The sequence below is a fragment of the Lates calcarifer genome, linkage group LG20 (assembly GCF_001640805.2).
Source record: "Lates calcarifer isolate ASB-BC8 linkage group LG20, TLL_Latcal_v3, whole genome shotgun sequence".
Lineage (NCBI taxonomy): Eukaryota > Metazoa > Chordata > Actinopteri > Centropomidae > Lates > Lates calcarifer.
Window position 1 is genome coordinate 7,654,906 of NC_066852.1, and position 22,483 is coordinate 7,677,388.

General features: G+C 41.6%; 1 protein-coding gene across 2 annotated transcripts in view; it reads right to left on the reverse strand.

Moving 5' to 3' along the window:
* med13a (mediator complex subunit 13a) overlaps positions 1-22,483 on the reverse strand; it is a 70,014-nt gene that overhangs the window by 45,884 nt on the left and 1,647 nt on the right. For both annotated transcript variants that reach the window (XM_051078399.1, XM_018691842.2), the window contains exons 2-3: positions 15,287-15,521; positions 5,086-5,254 (exon numbers count right to left, since the gene is read on the reverse strand). In XM_051078399.1, coding sequence (XP_050934356.1) covers positions 5,086-5,254; positions 15,287-15,521 — 404 coding nt within the window. The remainder of the gene's footprint in view (positions 1-5,085; positions 5,255-15,286; positions 15,522-22,483) is intronic.

Below are 22,483 nucleotides of genomic sequence, written 5' to 3' on the forward strand. Positions count from 1 at the left end.
AGGGGGTCAAGCCTTGGGAGTGGGATATTTAGGAGAGGTGCTGAGCTGTCCTGTATGTCTATATCACAGCAACTTGTCTATATGCACATTACATGTTACATGTACAGTTCTGTCTGACCGTGTTTCATGTGTCTTACACCAGTAATTCTAATGAAAAGCTAGAGTGCCAACTCTCTTGACTGCCCTCTGTGTGGACTGGCTTGCATGCCGATTGTTGACGAGCATCATGTTTGTGTGCTCATGTCCCTGTGCGTTTGTGTTGTGCTGGGAGCAGGGAGGGGATAAATTTAGCGCTTTAGCCCCAGACTGGAGGCAGTGGCCCTTTATCCTGCACTGTCCTACTTAACAGAGTGCTGCTCTCTGCTTCCGCCTGCCACAGCGCACCAGGGCTCACACATTCACCTCCCAACGACGGACCAAAACAATAGAGGAAGAATGTGCCCAGCCACACAACACACAGTCATGCAGAAAAGTGTGGACAGCCGCATGTGTTAATGCAGGCATAAGTGTTATTGTATAACAATGCTTTGCATTCATTCATTTTTATTCACTCTTGGAATATGAGTTGCTGCACACTGGCCTCATTTCATAACAGCTTGATTTGTTAATGATGCTTTCAGTCAGACAACAACTAAACACGCAGCAGACTACACATATTTAAATACAGTGGAGTAGTAATCTAACACTCCTGATTGCAGCGCAGTCAGAGTACATTGTAGATCTTGTAAATGCTGCTTTAAATACAGACTGCATACCAAGCAGATAAAAAGAAATGATATCCCTTTTGTCCTGATCAAATTGAAACATCAAAGATTTTAATGTTGCTGTGAATTTCAGCAACGCAGCCAATTAGAGGCAAGTCAACGAGTTGGTCTGCCTTAAGCTGACCAATAGAGCACAAGCATCCCGCTTCACCTTGGAAACACACCATCCCAGGGTGCATTTCCCTGCTGCCATGACAACCAAAAGGAGCTCTCCCTTGCTCGATCCCTCCCTCCCTTGTGCCCCCCCCCCCTTCTCTCCCTCTCTCCCTCTCTCTGTTTCCTGAAGCCAGTCTACCTAGCAGCAAAAGGTTCTCAGAAACAACCAGGCTGCACAACTTGGAGCCGCCTGTGCTCCAGACAAAGAGAATTACTGTCAGCTGTATCAACACATACTGCTGCATTTGCAGGTCACGTTAAAAACAAGAGGCTCTGCCCAATCACTGTGCATTAACTGATTTAAAGAAACGTGTTAAAAAACAGTTGAGCTTCAGTTCAGGTTTTCAATACTTCATTTTAACATCAACCTTGGAATATTTATTTTTCTTGTCAAATCATAAAAATTACATTTTCTGAGAAAAACACAGTTAATTCTTCCTAATATGTTGATATGAAAAGGAGGCAATACGAGTAACTGGAGGCACTGAAAGAGGTTATCATTATTAAAGATTCTGAAAATTCAGTTTGCTGCCTACTGCTTACCACACACATCAGGCTAAAATGAGAAAGGAGGGAGGGGGGAAAGATGATGTAAGCATTTCAACACAGGCTGAGGTCTGAGGTTATGAACACTGTCAGCTAGCAACAGCCTCCACCAACTGGAGACTCTAGATGCTGCACAGGAGTCATCTGATGATCTAAGGGGTGTCCAGTATTTCCCATGTGCAGATCTGATTTGAGCAGCCAATCCAAAAAGGTCCTCTGGTATTTATTATTTGAAAGTTTGGTCTGATGACTGAGTGCCACAATTGTTCATTCATGTAGAGCTGCAACAATTATTTGATTAATCAACCAGTCAATAAAAAGGAAATTAATCAGCAATTTTTCAATATATCAACAACCATTTAGGGCTACAACAGTTAATTTCAAGATCGATTACCCCGTCCATATTTTTTTCTAACTGTAGATCCCAACACAATGTCATCAAATGTCTTGTTTTGTCCAAGCAAAAGTCCAAAACTCAAAAATATCCAATTTCTATGATATTAAGACAAGGAAAAGCAGCATTTGTTTTACACCTAAGCATCATTACCATAAGAATGTCTGGATTTTTACTACAACATTTTGCTGCTTCCAACTTCTCAAATGTTAGGATTTTGTTTTTCTTTGCCATATAGTAAACTGAGTATCTTTGGGGTTTGGTCAGTTTGTTGAATAAAACAATCATTAGTTATAGACCTATATCCACGTGTAACTGCACTGACAAAAATGTCCCAAGCTGGAAACTGGCTTATGTCTGCAATACTATACAAACTCTCTCCAACCAGCATGTCAGATATTGAAGGACCTGTTACTGCAACCACCCTGGCCTAAACCAGGCTGGTTGCAGTAAATTTCAATCTTCAAGAGATGCACTATCTTTGACTATCAGAGATCTGCTGATGAATATCATTCATCCTGGTGGTAAGAATAAGACATAGTCCTTAGTAAACTAAACTACAACACTACAGATTACACTCTAAAGAAAACAATTTTATTATACAAATATGTCTTATGAGAATTTTATGGTCACACAGGAAATAAGACATGGCTTAAAATACATTTTTGCTTATCCTTGTTGCAAATCCACTTATGATTTAAAAGAAGAGACAATACTAAACAGTGCCTGACCTACTTATCGATGAAAGGTTATAGGGCAGATGAGCAGAGGAGTTAGCAAACACCGTTAACTAATCAGTCTACTGTGTGTTTCTGTACTTAAGGGGGGAAGGAAAAGTATCTAGGGATGAGGGGCATGAAACAATGTACAGTTGAGTACACTTTTTACTGGACAATAAGAGTGAGAATGATGTAAGATGACCGCACTAACATAAAAGCCATCGTCATGCCACCCATGAGGATGAGGGCTCCCTAGGGGTGAACACTCAGTTCCCTGTGGCAGTACAGGTAGGACAAATCTGAGCATCTCCACGGTGACAAGACATTAAGAGGGTAGAAGAGTTCTGGATCACACGCAAGCATAAGAGTGGGACCTATCACTGCACGCAGCGTTACTTTATCCTGCACAAATGAAAACCAACATTACTTGAGCCTTTTAATAAATTACAAATGCCACAGTCCCATAGCAGTAACAAAAAACTGTCAGACCAGCTGGACTGGGAGCAGTAACAACACAAAAAAAGGAAAACACAAACAGGTCCAGTGAATTTCCGTCAGAGGTTTGTAGAGCTTTGTTTGTCAAAATCCCAGCATGGCCGGGGCACAGTGGAACACACCAAAGGGAGAGGAAAAACATCCTTGACGACAACTGAGATTCAGGGTGGTTGCACCACTATTTATAACCTGCCCAGTCTGCTCTGTGACAGCAGAGGGGGATGGAGGGAAGGGGAGAGAGAGAGGGAGAGAAAGCGAAAGAAAAGAGAGGAGAGAGAGAGAAACAGACACATAGAGAGAGGGTGGCCTGTGAATTCCAGAGCAGAGGAAAAGACCATTGTTTTTTTTTTGTTTGTTTTTTTCCCCATGACTGGGGCCCTCTGTGATTACCATACTGGATAATGAGGCAATAGAGCTAAAAACAAGGCATGAATATAGCTTAAAAGAGAAGTGGCTGGTCCTATTTTGTCAATTCTTTTATCTACTCTTCTGTCTGTTAAATGGAACATCTATTTTATTTGTCCTGAGAGACGCAAGTCACTGTCGACAGATGCATTGTCCTTAAAGAGTCTGTATTAAAGCTGGCAACTCTGATGTGCCACCCCACATGGTGGTAATGATAAAGACAAGCTGACTGCAGATAGCAGGGTGCTGGCCATTTCCAACCTGGACAGTGCAACCAGCCTGCAAACAAACACACACACACACGTGTCTGTGCACACACAAGATTATGTTGCTGCATGGGCCCCCGTGGTCACCTGACTGGGAAATCTGACAACAACGTCAAAACAATAACACACTGACACACAATAGAGCGAGGTGTTTGCTAGCTGTTAAGTGAGTAAAATAACAGCCTCTTTGATTCTAGAGCTTTATTTACAATGTAGAGGTTGCTGTTTGCTGTCTCATTTAACACTGCCCAGAAGTTGTTACACACCCACAAGTATTGAATCTGTCACACCTCACATTACAACTGTAATTTACAAAACCAAAAGTTAAGAAGACCTCCATTTGAGCTGTCAAACACTAGCAGTCTGTGATGTGTGGAGACAGGGTGAGGTAGGACCAGTCAGGGAGTTGGAGGGGGATGTATGGCAAAAATTGCTACGGTCATTTTCACCTCACTACCCGCGTCTCCATCTCTTATCAATAAACCCAGACACTGTCTGCAAGAAATCCAGCTCAGCAGATAGAGAAGAGGAGGTGGAGGATGTCTCAGTCATACACAAATACACTCAGAACGAGAGGAGAGATAGGAGACAGACAGTGCTGGCACTCTGGCACAACAGCACCTCTTCCTGTCTTCTTTAAAACTCTCATATCTCAACTGTAATGTAGTGTACAATGAAGGGATGTCCCCAGCTCATCCACAAGATCAGGATAGAGGCCAATCCTGACATTTTTGATACAGCAATAATGTTGTAAAAAGCCTGGTCCATTTACAATCCTTTGTTTGTTTATCAAAGGTACAGAGGATGTCATAATGTCTATTACATTGTCTACTACTGCTCTGAGATAAGAGTGCACTATACAGTTTAACATTAAGGAAGCAACAAAAACAAATGTGATAAAATAAAGATTATATTGGACACAGTATCAAATACTTCAGTCAGTGATGCCAGCGGAATCAGTGGAAAAAAAGAGCTTGAGATCCCTTGTGAATACATGCCATTAAATGTCTACCTCCATCTGAAGCAGCCATATGAATATGTGTGTTTGCGTTAAGTGTTGCCCAATTGTACAAAACCCCTAACTCTGAAAGTGCTGGTTTAAAAGCCTACACACTGAATAACATATAAAAACTGTCTTTTGGAGCAGCACTCAGCCCACTGAGCTGCACCAGACCACATCACAACCAGCAACAACAAATATAACATGTGTAAAAGGGCAAATAGTAAGGGAAAAAAGTCAAGAAAATGCCAATTTCCACAGCACAGGTACAAGCACAAAGCACTGCCATAAAGGAAACAACCTGGACAAGAAATCAACAGAACAAGTGATGCCAGCGTACCTTTTGTTGATGGGCTTCTCATCCTTCTCGTAGGGTTTGACAAACCACTTGCCGATGCGAACAAAGCTGCGATTCATGAGGCAGCGCTCCAGCAAGTTGTGGATGGCTTTGAACAGCAGCGTGCGACACTCGTAGGAAAGGCCGTTCTCCCATAGCCCATCATCCTCAGCTGGAAAAAGAGAGGACAGAGACAGAGAAAGGTGAGTGGAGTGGAAAGCTCTGAGTTTTCGTGTCAGTTTTTACAAACCAGCAAGAACTCTCCAGGGCACACAATGTCAGTCTTGACAGCAGAAAAACTCCATTTACAATTACAGCAAGAATGGTCTTGTTTTTGCTGAGGCTGGTAGCGGCAAAACCACAAAGCAGCCTCACACTTTATCAGATGGTACAGATTAGGGATATTGATCAGTAATTACAAAGTGTGGGAGTACCAACTGTCACACCAAACATACTGTCAACTTATGCTACTAAAAGATTTTATAACCCCACTATATACACACATACTACAACGATAATTCAGTTTCACAATGACAATCGCACTGACTACACATACTGGGTTATTTCAGTCCTATAGATGACATTATGAATGACCTTGGAATTCCAGTCTGACAGGCTTTCTAAGAAATACATATTTTGCTGGAGCAAGTACATCAACTATTCAAACACACAGGCAGCTCAGAGTATGATCTTGTGCATTCACTGAGCACAAGATCCTATCCTGTGCATAATCGCTGAGGGAAAATTGCGACAAGGTTACTCTGTGGCAATCTAATGAGCACAACGAGCCATTTTCAAGGACCTGAACACTGAACACCCTGATACAGAAATTTCACATTTCCTGGAATGCAAAATAGTAAGTCAAATCTTAAGTGACATCTGAAAATCATATCACAGAAAGATGGCAAACAGAACTTGTAAATGCAAACAAGAGTGTGCTCACTGTAACAGACAGAGAGGTTAAGTAGAAACCTGCTGTTGGCTGCTTTTAGGCTGTGGAGGTTTCAGGTGCTTTCTGCTCCTGCACATATTGAGTTTTAATACCAGAGTTTAGGAGTGCAGTGGTACACTAATTCACAGCCTCAGTTTTGATTTCAGTACAGCGGGGAAAACCAAGATTTGATTTCTTGTCATTTTGCTGTGTCAGTTAAGTGACATGGCATACAACAAAAATGTGCACATGTAGAAACATTACATTGTGGCTCACACACTGAGCGTACAGTGTATGAATACCATAACTTTTTTCATATCTGATTGATTGACATGTTCGTTGTAGCGATTTCCAGAAACAAAGACAACGCTAATTCATTTTGGTTGACTAATGGTTACATTCAATTTCTGTCAGATGTACTACTCAATGTCTACTGATGCTATGATTTAATGGGAAACCATGTTGCCTGCAAACAGGGAGGAATCTGGGATGGTTTTCTCTGGCTTCTCTTTTGCATAGTCATATAGGCTGGGCTGACCAGACTAGCATGGTTTAGCTAAAAGACAGCAACTGACACACTGCCAAAACTCTCAGGTAGAACCTGCACTTTTGAGTTTCAGTTCTACATGTGTGAAGAGTTAGAGTGTAATTAGACATTGTTAGACTCACAGCACCACAATTATTTGGTTCATATAATGTGCTGAACCAAACAACTCAAATACAAAACTGTACCAAGCTGTTCAGGATGAAACTTTGTACCGTTACACCCATATCAGTCTTGCTTTCTGAATCATATTCTGCACTGGCCTGAATGCTGGTCTAATCTCATTAACAGCCACTGCTCCCATCTTACAGCACTTAAGCTCCTTTCAGTCAAGTCTATAGCAAACATCTCCCCAAGTGTGCTGTCTCTGCCTGAGAACAGATGAAATAAATACAGTGTGACCCACCCCTCGTGTCAGCTTGACGTGCGCCAGCTAGGCACAAGCCAGCCCAGAGGCAAGTTAATCAAATTTTATTGAATTATTAAGTGGACCCTTGGCTTGCTCTTGTAAAGCAAAGGTAGGAAAAGATATTTTAAATTTAGAGGATTCTAGGGCTATCAAAATAGGAAATCACATTGATTTCCTTCCTTGAACAAGAGAGGTACCATGGGCCCTGTGCCAGCCTGGCAGGTTTGAAAAGCTTCTTTAAGGAGATGCTGAGAACTTTAATGCTCTTCCTGAGTTTAAGCAAACAGCCAGCTATGTTGCAAGGGTACAACCATAAACATCTGCTGGAAAAATATAAAAGTAGGAGTGTCGATTTTAATTTAAAAAGGAAAAAAGGTATCCCAACCCCATCAAATCCACTTTCAAATGCCACAGCTCTGCTAGACGCACCAAATTCAGCTGGCCTTTAAAACATTACATCCAACCAAAGGAAAACAACTTCAGGCTAGCTGCCAAGTAAATGGGGCTACGTGCCTGATGATTTTGAGAGCAACAGACTAATTCATCAGGTGCACACATATCTTGAGGGATAAGATCAGGAACACAGAAAAACAGGGCAAAGGCAGGAAAAAGGAAGGAAAACAGCAATTTCCCATTAAAAATTAACTGCAACTGCAGAATAAAAAAAATAATCACGAGTAAAAAGCAATTCAACGTTCTAAATAATGTGAATGTGACAAGAGTATGCATGGGATAAAGTATGTTTTTCACCAAGTCTACTTGAGCGATTTAGCAGCTGGTCTGGCCATCCTGAGAGACATGGCAGGCAAAGGAGCAAAAAGTCAACACAAGAAGAAACCCACCCCACTGACGCACTGACAGCACATTAAGAGAAAGGCAAAAAGAAAAAAAAGAAAACAAAATAGGATTTAGGCCAAACTCTAATGCTGAAGAGACAGATGAGTGTAGCTGATAAAAAGACAGGGGAATATGAGGAAAGCAGCAAAGCTCAAATCTAATGTAACAGAGACATCAAACTAGTGGGCATTTTGCAGTTAAAGCTGCAGTTCTACTTCAGCCCTCTTCTGATGATGGTAAGACTGACAGAAACCTCCCTCCATCTACTTTTACATCAGCCACCATGGCGATCCCATCTGCTTCCCTCTGCCAAGACCACATCTGCGCAATACCTCCTCCTTTCTGTCGCCTGTTCCTCCTCAGTCTCTCCCTGCTAGCGCCAAGCAACTCTAAAACAGACGTCTGGTTTACATCAAGTGTTCCTAACAACCCCATGTTCATCATGCAATTCATGCTGCAGAACTCCCCGCTTCAGACAGACAGACAAACACATGCAACATTTTAGAACAAATTTTCACAACAAAACCAGCAGGACTAGGGTGACTCTGGGCCAGATGAGACTTGACTTTGCAACTTTTAGTGGAGGAATCTCCATGATGAATGTCTATGGACTCAATCTGCTACAGGGTATCAACTCCGGACTGGGTTCAGTGGGGGACAAAAGAAATTGAACTTTTAAAAGTCAGTGAATGAATGTAACCCATTAGCCTTCTAGCCTTACTCCTACTCAAAAAAAATATCAGCCATCTAAAATAGCAGCGCCTTAGGAGGTTCTTCTAAACACATAACTTTTCATTAGAGAAAGATACAAATATAAATAATCAGTGGATCACAATTCAAACAATGACTTGATCTGTGTAGAGAGATTGTCATTCTTCCCTCAGCGAGAGGTCAGGGGTCATGGTCAAGTTACAAAATGGCAAAATATATAATAGAACTATTCAACAAAGCACCAATCCTTGATTTAACCATCTTATTGTACAATCTTCATTGTTATTCATTATATTGATGATAATGACATCATACATCTCAGAGAGTGGTAGTCAAGATAGTATTTATTTATATTTATAATTGGAAAACTATGTGCCAAAGATAAATTTTCTCGTACATCTGTGATCCAAAACTCTGTGCATGCACATGTGTATTCAGTATGTGTTAGGAGGGTGGGCCATGATGTGTGGCGGTCAGTGCGTGGGGCAAAAGATGAGTGGCCTCATTTAGACAAAGATTTATGAGCTCAGCTGATGGTTAGGACACTTTCATGTCTTTGCCTCATGTGTAGCAGGCCCAGATGAGCTGACCTTTATAAGAGCTCTTAGGCGGGTGCACAGCAGCTCTATTAAGGAATACTCACAACTACCTCCAGTAAGGAAACACCAGTATACATGAACACAGAAACACCTTCTCCCACAACATGCACGATCAGTCTTCTGTTAATCCCAAAAACATACCTGAACAATCAAAATCACAAAATGACACGGTGGTGTTTCTGAGGTCTATATATACTGACAAAAAAAAGTCAAGAAATTTTGAAAAAGCTGAGAAAAACATTACCCCCCCCCACACACCACACACACACACACACGCTCCTCTGCGTATACACAATTAGAGAAGTAGTCGGTCATTAAACAGCAGGATTAATGCCTTGTGATCAACTGTGCTCAAGGGGATTCTACCAAGCCTGGCCAGAAGGTTTTCTCCTCTCCTCCACTTCCTCCTTATCTACAAGGAAGGAGAGAGAGAACCAGCAGTGCTCTGTAAAGTCTCCATTACTAATTAATGAATATTTCTTGAACAGAGAGGGAAAAGAGAGAGAGATAGAGAAGAGAGGGAGACTGCACCCATGGGCCAGAGCTGCATGCATGGCCGAGTTCCTGCACTGTGCCAGCCAATGGAGATCCATCAGAGAGTGCAAGAGAGGGAGATGGAGCAGGAGGAAAAGAGGAAAGCAGAGGGTGGTTCACAGGCAGGAGATTAGCCCTGGAAAATTGATCCCCAAGCACAAAAGCCATCGGCCTCATCTACTTTTTCCTCCTAAGAGCTGGTCTGGGTTTATCTATTCATCATTCTCTGTGTTGCACACCAAAGTTAAGAACCATTTTTGAAGGAAAAAAGAGAAAGTACCACAAATCCAAGGCTAAGTTTAACCAAGTGTATCGCTGACTAATTATCTTTGAGGCACATCCACAGCCTAGTGCATCCAGTGCGTATTCCCAACAAACCTTCACCAAAAGTGGGCATTCCAGGTTTGTTTGGTGGTAATCAGATAGCATTAAAATGAGAATATGCCATTGGCTGAGATTGATTAAAGACAAAATACACTTTCATGCTCCAGTTCCTTAATCACTGAAGCCAATGCTAGGACTTCATGTACAGGACAATTCATTCTCCACTTTAAAGCTTCAGGATACCCTTTGTCCATGTTTATAGCTTAAAGTGTGGAGATTTCAAAATTCAGTTTGACTTTCACAGGCTGTCCAAGTCAATAACATTTGGAAATTCTAAAGAGTGAGTGGCATTTCTCCTTTCTGAATCCTTGCCTGGGGCATCCACTGGGCTACAGTGCTTACAATGGGCCTTACATCATTGTGAGACAGAATTTGTATCACAGTCATTTTTGTGTGTCATCGCTCCTGTCACAATCCAAGAGAGCAAATATTCCATTATAATCCTTAAAATAGGAGAGTGTGAGTCAGATATCCACATAACGGATGGTTTGACATTAAGTTTAAGGACTATGTCTCTGTTATAGGCAAATACAATCCTACATTTTCTTTTTGCCAGAATGTGTTAAGTAATAAATATTGTGGCTTAGTACAGGCAACTGGGAAAAACACATATACTCATGGGCTTCAGGCTGATGGAAACAAGCACCAGGAAACCAGAGAAAAGAGTGGCTGCATGGCAGCAGCACCAATCAAATAAACATAATTTATTGAACGAAATACAATTGATGTTTTAAAATCACAGCGGTCTAACTCAGATTACCAAAAAGTGAGTTTGAAGTCTACCATGTGCACCACATCAGCATGCCACACAAGCAATAAATCATATTAGTGAGTCACGTTAAAAGGGTACTTGTCAATGGCTGTGCAGTGCTTTAAACCAGTTACATGTGGGGAAGATCTGTTTGCATTTCTAAAAGAATCTGATTGAATTCATTTGCAGCAGTTTAATCTGTGAGAGCTTTATTTTAGATTCACAAACTGTCTTCCGTATCGGATATGAGAAGGCAGGAAGCATCTTATGAGTTTATGGAGAGCAGGAAACAGATCTGTCCCTTCTCACAACAGGCTCACTGATGATCAATGCAGGCCTGTGCCACAAAAATGTCTAAGAGTCCCAAAATGCCAATAAGCTGGTTTTGCCGGTGCAGTTTATTCACCATCTAACCATCAATAACATCCTTCTCTGTTTGTGGATATTTGTTGTCAACAAACTTATTAGAACCTGTATTCTGCAGGTAGTGCCTCAAACAGAGAATCTCTCACAGATATGAGGGCAATTCAATAATTCTGAAGTTGAGATTTTCCTTCACAGAACACAGGAAAAAAGGCAGGCTGACCTGTAAAAAAGTGAAACTTTCAGACAACACAACATTCACAGACTACTGAAATATGCCCTTTGGAACTGGATATTCTGCCCTGAGGTGCAAAGACTGGTTGTTTTTATTCCACCTTTGATTCAAACAGGCATAGAGGAGAGTGGTCAGACAAGAACAAAAAAATCCTATGAACTTGGCAAAGCTAGAAAAATTCCAAGAATCACTGCATACCAGCAAAAACAAAAACGATTGTCAGAGGATCACATTGAAAACAAGAATGCTGCTAAATTGAGCTTTCTTTCACTCAGTCACTAGATGGATCCCAAACAACGAGTTCATCATCAACTAGTGGAGACGGACATTTCAAATGCCTGCTTCCTCTTCCCTCCTTTTCTCTGTCTTTCTCAGATATCTGAGCCAAGTCCCAGTAAAGAATAAATGTGTGAGCTCCAGGGACCATGGTGGAGATGGCTCAATGATAATCTCTTTCTGGACAGCAGATGACCAGCTCTTCCTTTTAACTTTCCCATTAACAGCTAATAATCCCAACCTTGCTACTTCAAGACAGGAATACACACAGAGAGATGTTAAATGATAGCAATAATAAAATTAAACATATTCATCAGAAATGTAAAGGATCATAGCAACGTGTAGTCCACCTCTAGAGTCACATGTAACCAAGGGAACAGTGAGCTAGGGAAGACTTACGAGGGGAACGTGGTGCAATGAAAGCCCCAGTGGGACTTGCAGTGCAGGGGAAGGGGACCAGGGCAAACTAGTAAGAACTTAGGAGAAATGTACCACTGAGCAATTACCCTCACATACAGACATCCATTCCTAATTTCTATGCAAAAAAAAGATCAGTGGGTGAGAAGAGGAAAAGGCAGCCATTTATCTTTAGCTTTGGTTGCCCCTGGTCAGGAGACTCCCAACAGCTTTTGAGGGGAGAGGACGATGAAGAGAGTATAGGATTTACATAAGAATACATGCCTATAGTCAACCACTGGGAGGGGGGTGGCAAGCCATTTAATTCAGCAATGGCATTCTCTTGTTGGGAATAATTTCTGTGCATGGCCAGGGGAAGATTAGAATTGGTTTTCTCGTTGTGTTACGAGCAAGCGGGTTGTCCAACAGCGCAGAAAAGGGACTTGGTGGTTTGTTACCCTTACATTCCTTCAATGGTGATTAAGTGTCAGACGTTAAAAGATCCCTCAAGTTTTCCGCCCTTCACTACTCTCATCTCACTAGCTCACTCCTTCTCCCCTCATCTCCCTGGAGAGAAGGGATTACTGGCACACTGGTATACAGAAATGGCACTTGCTCAAAATTAAAAGACTTTCACAGGCCGCTAATCTAATGAGGATGGGGGGGGGGGTGAGCAAGCGCCATTTCTGCTGCCCAAATGAAAAAAGAGGGATTTTCATGTTTACCGCCAACACTGCACTAAAGACTAAAAAGAAGCTGAAAACACAAAACAAAAGAAAGCTTTTTGAAATCCCAAGACAGGACCGAAGGCAAAAAAAATAAAAAATACACTGAACTGGTGGCAAAAAGAGAGTGGCGGTTAAAAGGCGACAACAGTTGTGACATTCCAGTTGAGTGCACAGGTTGGGTTGGTCCTGCCACAGTCTGCCCTGCAAACGCTACCTGCTATTTGTCGATTCACACCTCCACAGGCAGAGCACCCAGGAGAGTCCATAAACGCAACCAGCTGTCAATCATCATCCTGCTTCATGGGATACACACACAATCTTACCACCAGAGTGGTGATCTTCAATCCTTGTGCTCAGGACCCAGAAAACTGATCATTTTTTTTATTCAATCAGCATTCACCTGACATCCTACGTGTTCCCAATTAGACCTGTCAGAGTGAAAAGCTGCTGGAATCAGGGGCCTTAAAAGGAGGACTGAGAAGTCCACTGCACTAAATGTGTCTAGGAGAGGCCTGAAACACAGCTTCACAGATACAGGTAAAGCCATCTGGAAAGAGATCCTGACATTCTTCCATCCCTGTCTCAGCAGTGTTATCACATCTCAGGACACACTATCCTGAACAGACTGATCAGCAGCTGCAGTTCAGAGGTTGGAGGAAGGAGGGGGAGAGAGAGGAGCCCTCCGGCTGACTTCAGAATCCATCTAGAGAGGCTGCCCTGCTTCATTTCACTGGCAGAGCCCCACAGCAACTACAAAAGGGGGAAAAGCTCAAGAAGCAGAAGATGTCTTCCACTCCAGAGAAGGGAGCAGCAGCTTCCAAAACAGGAAACACGGATTATGACACCGCCCATCTGGGAACCATTTACACTGAGACACAACTGAGTCTGGGTGCAAAACACATGAGGAAAATGGGGAGTGGGGAATGTGAAACATCTCATCAGGTGCTCAGGATGCAAGTCTCTGTGACAGTCCACAAGGACAGGGAGGAAGAGATGATCTGCTCCATGGTGTTTTATTAAAAATTCAGGGGACAAAACATCTAAAACAAGACCTGCCAAGAGTCCTGCAAAAACATGATTCATCATTTTGTGTTAGAATACCTGGGAGGAAAATATGGCACAGATTTACTGGTCAATATTCAATTATCTAATTTCTATCTCCTAAAACACAAGTCTAATCTCCCTAAAGCCTGTGTAAGAACACAGCAGTGACTACAACAATTTCCAAATATAGATTCTCCATACCACCCTCTCCTACTTGAAATGTAGCACACTCCATTAGAGGGCTTGAGCCAGACGCTTCAGGTTATTACCAGGACCCGTTAGGCCTGAATGAGCTGCCCATCGTAGCCTTCAGCTCCCATTTTGAGTCCCCTTCAGGCACAATGTCCCATAATGAAGGAGGGTCACAGACGGGCTGTGCTTGGCTCAGACTCCAAAGTTCAATCTACATGGCAGAGAGCATGAATAAAGATGGCCTTTTCCCATCTTCCACAGCTAATGTCACTGTTACTGGAGAGGGAAAAGAAGAAAGTGGGGGGTGGATGCATTTGCCTCGTTTCTGCATGGCTGCTTCTGCACGCTGTGTTTCTTGCTCAAGTTATGATAGGACTGAACTCAGTTTCTTATACCTTCTTCTTCATTTCTTGTTCATCCTCTGCAGAATGGTGACATGTGACTTAAACCTACTTGTTCTACTTCACCAGTAAAGAGGAAGGAGCTGCTTCATCTGCTGTAAGGCAGCAGTCACTTAGGTATACATCCAAGAATAAGACAGTGTGATGCCCTGTGTCTCCAGGAAGAGGGAGTTTCCCCACAGGTGTTGGCACTACCAGCCTTGCTGGCTAGCTGATCAGTCAGAGGAGGGCTATGGGGGGCATTAGAGAGGTATCAGATAACACAGATTTTAAGACTTCCCTGAGGTTCTCACTCTCAGTGTTCCTTCCCTGTGCCTGCCTGACAATCAAGCATTGAAACCTGTATCATTTTTCATTGTATAACCAATAACATATCTTGACAAAGTGATCTATGTTCAAGTGCTTCTGTTACAAAAGCTGTGAGCCCTCTACACTCTCATTATCTTTTACAGCCATCAGTCTTTTTGCTATATAACCTTGAGTGAATCCATCAAAAGGGGCGAGAGGTGGCGATCATATTCTCCATATAGTGACTCAGACACAGAAAAGCAAACCTCTTTTTCTCTAATCATTTAATTTTTCCAACTAGAAAAACTTGGCTGACTATTTGCCTAACTGTCTTGCTGCAGTGGGGTGAATTAACTGCTTTAAGTAGCAGAACGAGCAGTGTTAGAGAACACTTCCCTGTTCCACTGAACTCAATCACTGATTCTCTACAAGCACCCTGGAAGTTGCTCTGTAGCTGACCCTGACCTCTGACCTTCACGTATGGAGGAAGCAGCATAAAGAGGATGTATCTGCGCAGCTTTATAAATCATAGTTTGCTTTCCAAATGACATGCCCTTATGTGTATGCCAAGGGTTCCTCACCTGCAAGCTCGTGGTGGATGAGATCTGCGAAGTTAGGGTCGTCCCCCCACCAGAAGAGCCAGAGCTCCCTCCGGCCCTGCCGCTGACTGCGCCGCCATACGCTTAGCACGTCGGCCTTCAGGCAGCGGCTGAAGCTGCATAGGATGGGATCCTCCTCCGTCACCGGGAAGAGAATGGGTGCAGAGGTGGGACCCTGCCACACAAACCTCTTCCATTTGATCCCTGTCAAGTCAGCCTGCAAGACAAGGAAGGGGGAGAGGAAAAGAGTGTTAGTGTGTGGAGTTGCTGCTTCAGGATCCACTCAGCACCTCAGGAGTAAACATGTGCTGAGCAGAGTGTAAAGAGTAGGTAGTAAACCTCGCCTTACACTCTGCCCCTAAAAAACTGGGACAACTGTTTGTTTCTGAAAAGAACTGTGTACTTATGCTTCAGGTGCTTTCAATATCACCATGAACAACATGTTTGAAACACAAATAGGAAAAAAGTGATGCTGGTAAATGTGGTCTCACCACCTTAATCCTCATTATTGGTGAGTGCTGGGGGGTGGGGGGTGCTTTGCCTTTCTATAAACACTGTCTGGCTTTTATAGAGAGAACAAAACACACAGGAAAAAGCCTCGCAGGCAGTAAATCACTGGCGGGGTTATTAAGTGTTAAAGCAGGAGCATTACACTCCACTGCTAGCTACCACTACTGCTTATCAGCCAAGCACTGACAGACTACCCATGTCTACCTAAACACATGCGCGCATACAACACTAACTACAAAACAACATACAACACTAACTACAAAACACACACACACACACACTGCCTTAAGGCGTACATCCCCATTTCCGCTGGCAATCTCAGCCCTCTATCTATCCTTGTAGACATTTCAAGTTATCTGTGCTAACATGGTCTGCTCATTTTCATGCCGTTTAGTCCTATTCCATTCAGGCTGAGTTGGCAAGTCGTTCCTCTGTATATTCAACCAATTAATCCATTACAATTCAGGGGATATCTTAACTCAAGTGCAGATGCACTGAGCCTGAACAAGTGATTACCCGTGGCGGTGGCGAAGTGGTGGTCTTTCGCCTGGCTAGGAATAAGCTGAGAGATTTGTGGTGTTATTTGCGACGGTGGTGGTGAGGGTTGAGGGTAGGTTGGGGACTGTCAAAACAGAGCATTGTGTGGCGTCAGCTGAAGCAGAGCTGGATCACAACAAGTTGGTAAGCCATAAGACCAAGTGAGATCATACATGTCAACAAAGCATTAAAAATCTGAGTATAAAAATTGTCTGTATTTAAATTGACTATATTTATGGCTCCTGTACATGTGTAGCTAATACACCACAGCAGCATACACGCTAGACTGTTATTCTACAACTAAGCATACACTGTATGTTCTATCAATAAACAGAGACCATGTGTTTAATTTGTTCTCCATCACTAACACTAAAGCTCAACAATGCATTATAGTGTATAACTTAACACGTAAGTTGTCAGGATGCATGATCAAAACATCATGGTCAGTGCTGAATAATCTGGCTCATAAGGAATTCAAAAGCTGCTACACGTGCTGAGAACAAGTTCCAAGGTGCAAGCAGCAGAGCTAGGTCTGTGTGTAACGACAGAGCTGCAGCAGTGAGGCTTCTCCTTCCTGCTGGAGTGTGAGAAGCACTACATTACACCTGCGTCTTGCTCGGAAACATCTGTGCACACAATGCAAAGGGAGGTGGGGACAACGGTTAACTGTGAAACCAGATCATAAGTAGTACAGATAGGCAATTAGCAAGAAAACACCCCCATCATCTAACTGACCATGGTCTGTCCCCTGTGGTATTGTGTGTTTCACTGTATGAAAGGATTTGTTCATAAGTGCCCTACAGATTTTATTATAGGCCTCTCCTCCTATATTAGTTTCACACTTTTAGATGTGATTATGTGCTACACACAGACAGCCAGGCATCAAGCTGGTCACAGGGCACTGATACTTCAGTCTGAATTACATAACTCTTATTCAAATGAGTGTTTTCGGTAACTTTTTTCCAGTTTCCCAAGATTATCTGAATGTGTTTGCATGTTCTGAAATATGGCTTATGACTTCATGTTTTAGGTTAACTCAAGTCTTATGAGACTAACCAGGGACCACTTAATACAAGAGAGATATACATAACCAGTGCTCTTACAGCCCAGATCTAATACAGCAGTGAACAAAAGTGTATACCATTACAACATAATTCGCTGACATTTTGTTACTGTCAAGTTAGAGTGCATTGTCTTGTACTTGCATCAAAACTAAGTCATATTAAAAACCTTTTCACACATGCAATACATATATATATACACACACACACACACACACACACACACACACACACACACACACACACACACACACACACACACACAAATACAGAGGGTTACAAGGCCTTCACACCTTATCTTTTCCTAGTATATCTTCATCTACCTAAGTTACACAAAAGAACAAGGGAAAATATGGGAAATGCAAACTGCTCTCTATAATAGCTCCAACCAAAATAAAATTTCAATTTATTGATTAGTCAATAAAGTTGTTACAAACTTTCACACCTGACAAACCTGGGCTAAAATTGGTGTATTTTGTGGCACAGATAATTTTTAAAAAGGCAGCACGGGGTCGTGGGGTCAGGGGAGGGTTAAATAGTTTAATTAACAGTCAGCCTGGAATCAGCTGACTTCTAAAATGGCACACAGAGACACTGGCATGCTTCTTGTTATTATCTATAGCTACTGCAGCACAACTGTGCACGTAGGGAAAAGTGAACTAACTGACTACATCCTTGCGGGCACTGAAACTTTGACCTGGTTCATTTCTGAAGTTCAGCTACTGTTGTAGCACTCACAGCTGAAATACTGATGAATGCTGCTGCCCTGTTAAGGCATGAATGAAATAAAACAGCCAACAAGAGCAGAAGGCTTGAGTCTTCATCTTACATTCCAGTTCTATCCATCACCTTTTTTGCGACTGTTTCTGTTACTATCAGGATGCTTTCAGCTATGGTGCACTTTCTCTGCCAAGAAGGCAACTGAATACATTATGATTCTCTCCTTTAGAATATATGGCACAAAAAAAACCTTCACTGCAGTAACTGTGGTATACAGGGAAAAGTATAAGCAAATGCTGTGTGTTGCTGTCAACAACCAATTATCTCCAGTAATAAATGACTCAGTGAATGTATTACACTTAATACTTTAAGTCTATATCTGATGCCTTCATCATCAATATCAAACCTTTCACTTATTACTCTGTAATAAATGATCACAGCATATGCATCACTCACAATACTTATCAAAAATTTACAGACATTTGATGAACTAAAAAAGAAGTGAGTTGACAGATGCACAACTTTTACAATATATACAACTTCTTGTCTATTCTATCTGGTAAAGGTACTAAATTGCCCTCTAAAAAAATCATTGGTCAAAATATCAAAATATTGTGTCTGCTCTGAACAAAATGCTAAGATGCACCCCTTCCACTGCCACTAGCTTGCTTAAAATGCACTGGGAAAACCACAGCTCAGTGGGAAGATATTTTCAAATCAACAACAGAAGTCTCAAATCGTGTTAGCTAACATAACTTAAAACTTTTTCTAGAGCTTTTTTTTAACGCTTTCTTTACTCTTTCTTCTTTTAAAATTAAATAAAATTAATCAGACAGGTGTATCACTGGCTGAGGCTTGTGCACACGTTATGGCTTTGTCCTGATGTAAAGACATTTTGGTTGAATGTAATGAATGACTTGTCAGTACTGCCAAATCTACAGACTCCTTATTGCCCAGTTAAATATACACATGGAAAACAACTTGTAGGTGTAAAACAGAAGCAAGTACAGTGCCTCATCACATTTGCATTTATGGTAGTGAAACAGATAATCTTAATGAATTGGAAAATATAGAAAATTACAATATGGTTAAGTTACAATTTAGATAACCGGCTCAGAGAATACACAGATTTATTAGCAATGGAGAAAGCAGCATTTGCCCTCCAACAAAATCAAGATGGACAAAGTCATTTGTATATCCTATACAGAGACGTGTATATTATAAACAAGAGCTGCAGTGATGAATATGGATATAAAGTGTTTTCCAGGTGTCGTTGGACTATATTGAAGAGGGCCTCAAGAGTTTGTTACAGATTAATGACAATTTATTCAATACATAATGTTGAACATTTGCAGTTTGGAGGTAAGAAGCATTAGAGTAGTCTTTTCTCTTCTGCATTGCTTGGAAGTTAGAGAGCACTTAAACAGCAACACTTCCACTGCTGAGCTCCATACTGTGCGGATGTGGTGACAAGGTGGACTTAAACTGGACCCACACTGAAATTTCAATAAGTTTTTAAGTGACTATCTTGACTTTTGTGGCACGTTGGTGTTACCCCATATGCACCACAACCATGGGACTGGTGAGAAAAGTGATAAGTGAGGACCTGAAGCAGCTCTTAAACTGAACAAGATTGTTTTAAACCTGCTGAGCTTATTTGGGAGAATTAAACAAAATGTCTGAAGTCATTTTCAATGAAATCAGCTTCTTCCTGCGAGACTTTAAGCAAATTTGTTTTGTTTACACAGGAAGTGAGCCAAGTATTTGCACTGCTGATTCATAATAGATGTAACTAATCAAGACTGAAAATTTGTTTATGTAATCTATGATTCTACAAACGATATAAAAAAGCAAATGTCCCTGTTGAAATACTAAAAGTGTCTCCCTGTGTTTGCAAACTGATGATATGATAAAGGTTTTTAATACTGCTGAGTGGCAAGATTCTGGTTCTCAAACATAAAAACAAAGACTGATTGGAAGTATTTTAAGAAAGATTAGGCTTACAGATGACTAGCAACACAATGCATCTCATACAATTTAATCATAATATTAAAATACACTAATATCTAGTTGAATGCTGTACAACTGTTAAGATGACTTTACAGGCTATTAAAGGGATTACTCCTTACACAAGCAATGTCTCTAGTTGTATAGATGTGCAGTATGCTGTTATTTAAGAATTAAACTGGTGTTGAATTGCATTTGCAATAGCATTACAAACTTAGTTACAAGTTATAATGTAGAAATCTTACTTAAATTGCAGTTTGCACCTTGGTTTTATTTTTGTTGTCATGGTTTTCTTTAATCATATTCTGCACAAAACACATGTGATTGTGCATTAAACCATACTGTCTCACCCCTGCTACACACAACAATATTTACTTCTGTCCATACTCTGAGCTTGAAGCAGCAGAACTGAATAGCCCCTCTGTCAAAGACCAGACAAATCAGTACTCCACTCCTCATCAACAATATCCAAGAGACAGACTGCTCTATCAAGGATAAATGTGCCTTCTGCAGTTGTTCTGTCTGTCCCTTCAAAATAAATTAGTGGCAGTCTGTGCAAAAACAGAGAGTGCCAAGGATATCTCTGTATTTCCTTCCAACTTGCATTACACAGGCAGGCTGTGTGCATAAATGTGTCTCGAACACTGCCTGCCCTGCTATGAATCTGTACAGTTTCCCCTTTCTATGTCTTGGTAAATGCTCAGGTATGTGAGTAACTGCTCATAAAATGCCCTGGCAGGACGAGCAATGTAGGTCATGAGAAGTTTTATTTTTCATATGCCAAAGCCAAAAATCACATTGCTGCTGTGGGAGGGAATCTAAGGCCAAAGACACTGGATATGGGCAAGAAGTTTTCCTGAGGTGATGCATACTTGGGGGTGTTACGACCCCTGATTCTGCCAGCTGCTCACCTTCCCTCTGGCCACTCAGGGTTTTGGGTCTCAGTAGGGAACACTGTGTTCAAACAGCTGCCTTCCTGCCTTTCAAGATATGAGACAAGCAACAGGTGAAGCTGCTCAAATCATGTCACAGATGCTTCTCTACTACCAAGTCTCTGTCTCTTTTCCTGTGTGTCACCTCTCTCCTTCAGTTAACCCTGTCATGGAGCAAACATGAAACTAACAAGTGTGTGTTTGCATTTTTGGTTGAGAAGAATGCAAATTCAATAAGTTTCATTTGAGCTGGTTTAGTTCTTGTTAATTCACTGCATGCCAAATTCAACTCTGTCTCCAAACATGAGATTTTTGCCAAGTGCTTTTATAGAGGTTTGAATCTACTCCAACACTAAACTACAAATTTCACAACATGCACCAGCTACATAGGTGCACGATAATACAGGAATAGATAATTTACACTCCAAGGTAATTCCAACAAGTCCACTTTAAAGTACAAAAAAAGGTATGCAACAAGTAGTGTCTGACTCCATAGAAGACTATCCGCTGAAAAATGAAGGGGGGAAAAAGTGCCACAATGTGTTCACATTCTTTCACCATAAAACCACAAAGTGGAGTCTGTTCAGTGAGTGAGTCATAACAGCAGTGGTGTTATGCTTAGTCTCACTGTGCAGGAAAATGTCAGCCAGACAGGCTCAGTACCACAACTACCAGCTTCTACCTCGCCTGTCCACTGTAGCCAACGCTGCCTTCAAGCGCTGTCGTAAACATTGTAATTACGAGTTCAGCACACACAATCGGCCCAAAAGAGTAGTATTGAGAGAGTGGGGATTTTCTGCAATGAAATGTTACCTTTAGGGGGCGGACACCTTGGAAGCTGTGTCAATTTGTGATGAAACCAGAGTAGTATTTCACTGTATTGTTATTATACTAGATTCTATGTCAATATCACTACTGATGCATTTCTACTCTCACTCTTCATTTCACTTTTTTTACATAGATGTATTAACAAATCAATCTTGAGTCTGCACACTATGTGGTCTTTTACCTCCTCCACTGCACCACATATTGATTCTGTGTCATTTAATCTATCAACAAAATCAACTGTTTTTAAGGGTTACCTTTCAGCACTTGACAAATCATATCAATAACTTCCAACTGTGGAAGCAAGATGTTAAAATGAGCACACGAAGGTAGCATTAGACCCCTTAGCTAAACCTACTAGTGAAATGGTAGTTAAGCCTGCTGACAAGCCAATTAACTGCAACAACAAACACATTCAGACCAGTTCTTGATTATCCGGCATGAGGAGGGACTGTACACTCAACCAACACCTTTATATTTGCTGTAGTGCCTGGACTGGACTACACATTGGATGCTTACTGTACTATTTATCTCACAGGGGATTTAAAAAAATACCTGTGAACTTAAAGCAGCAACCACAACTATTT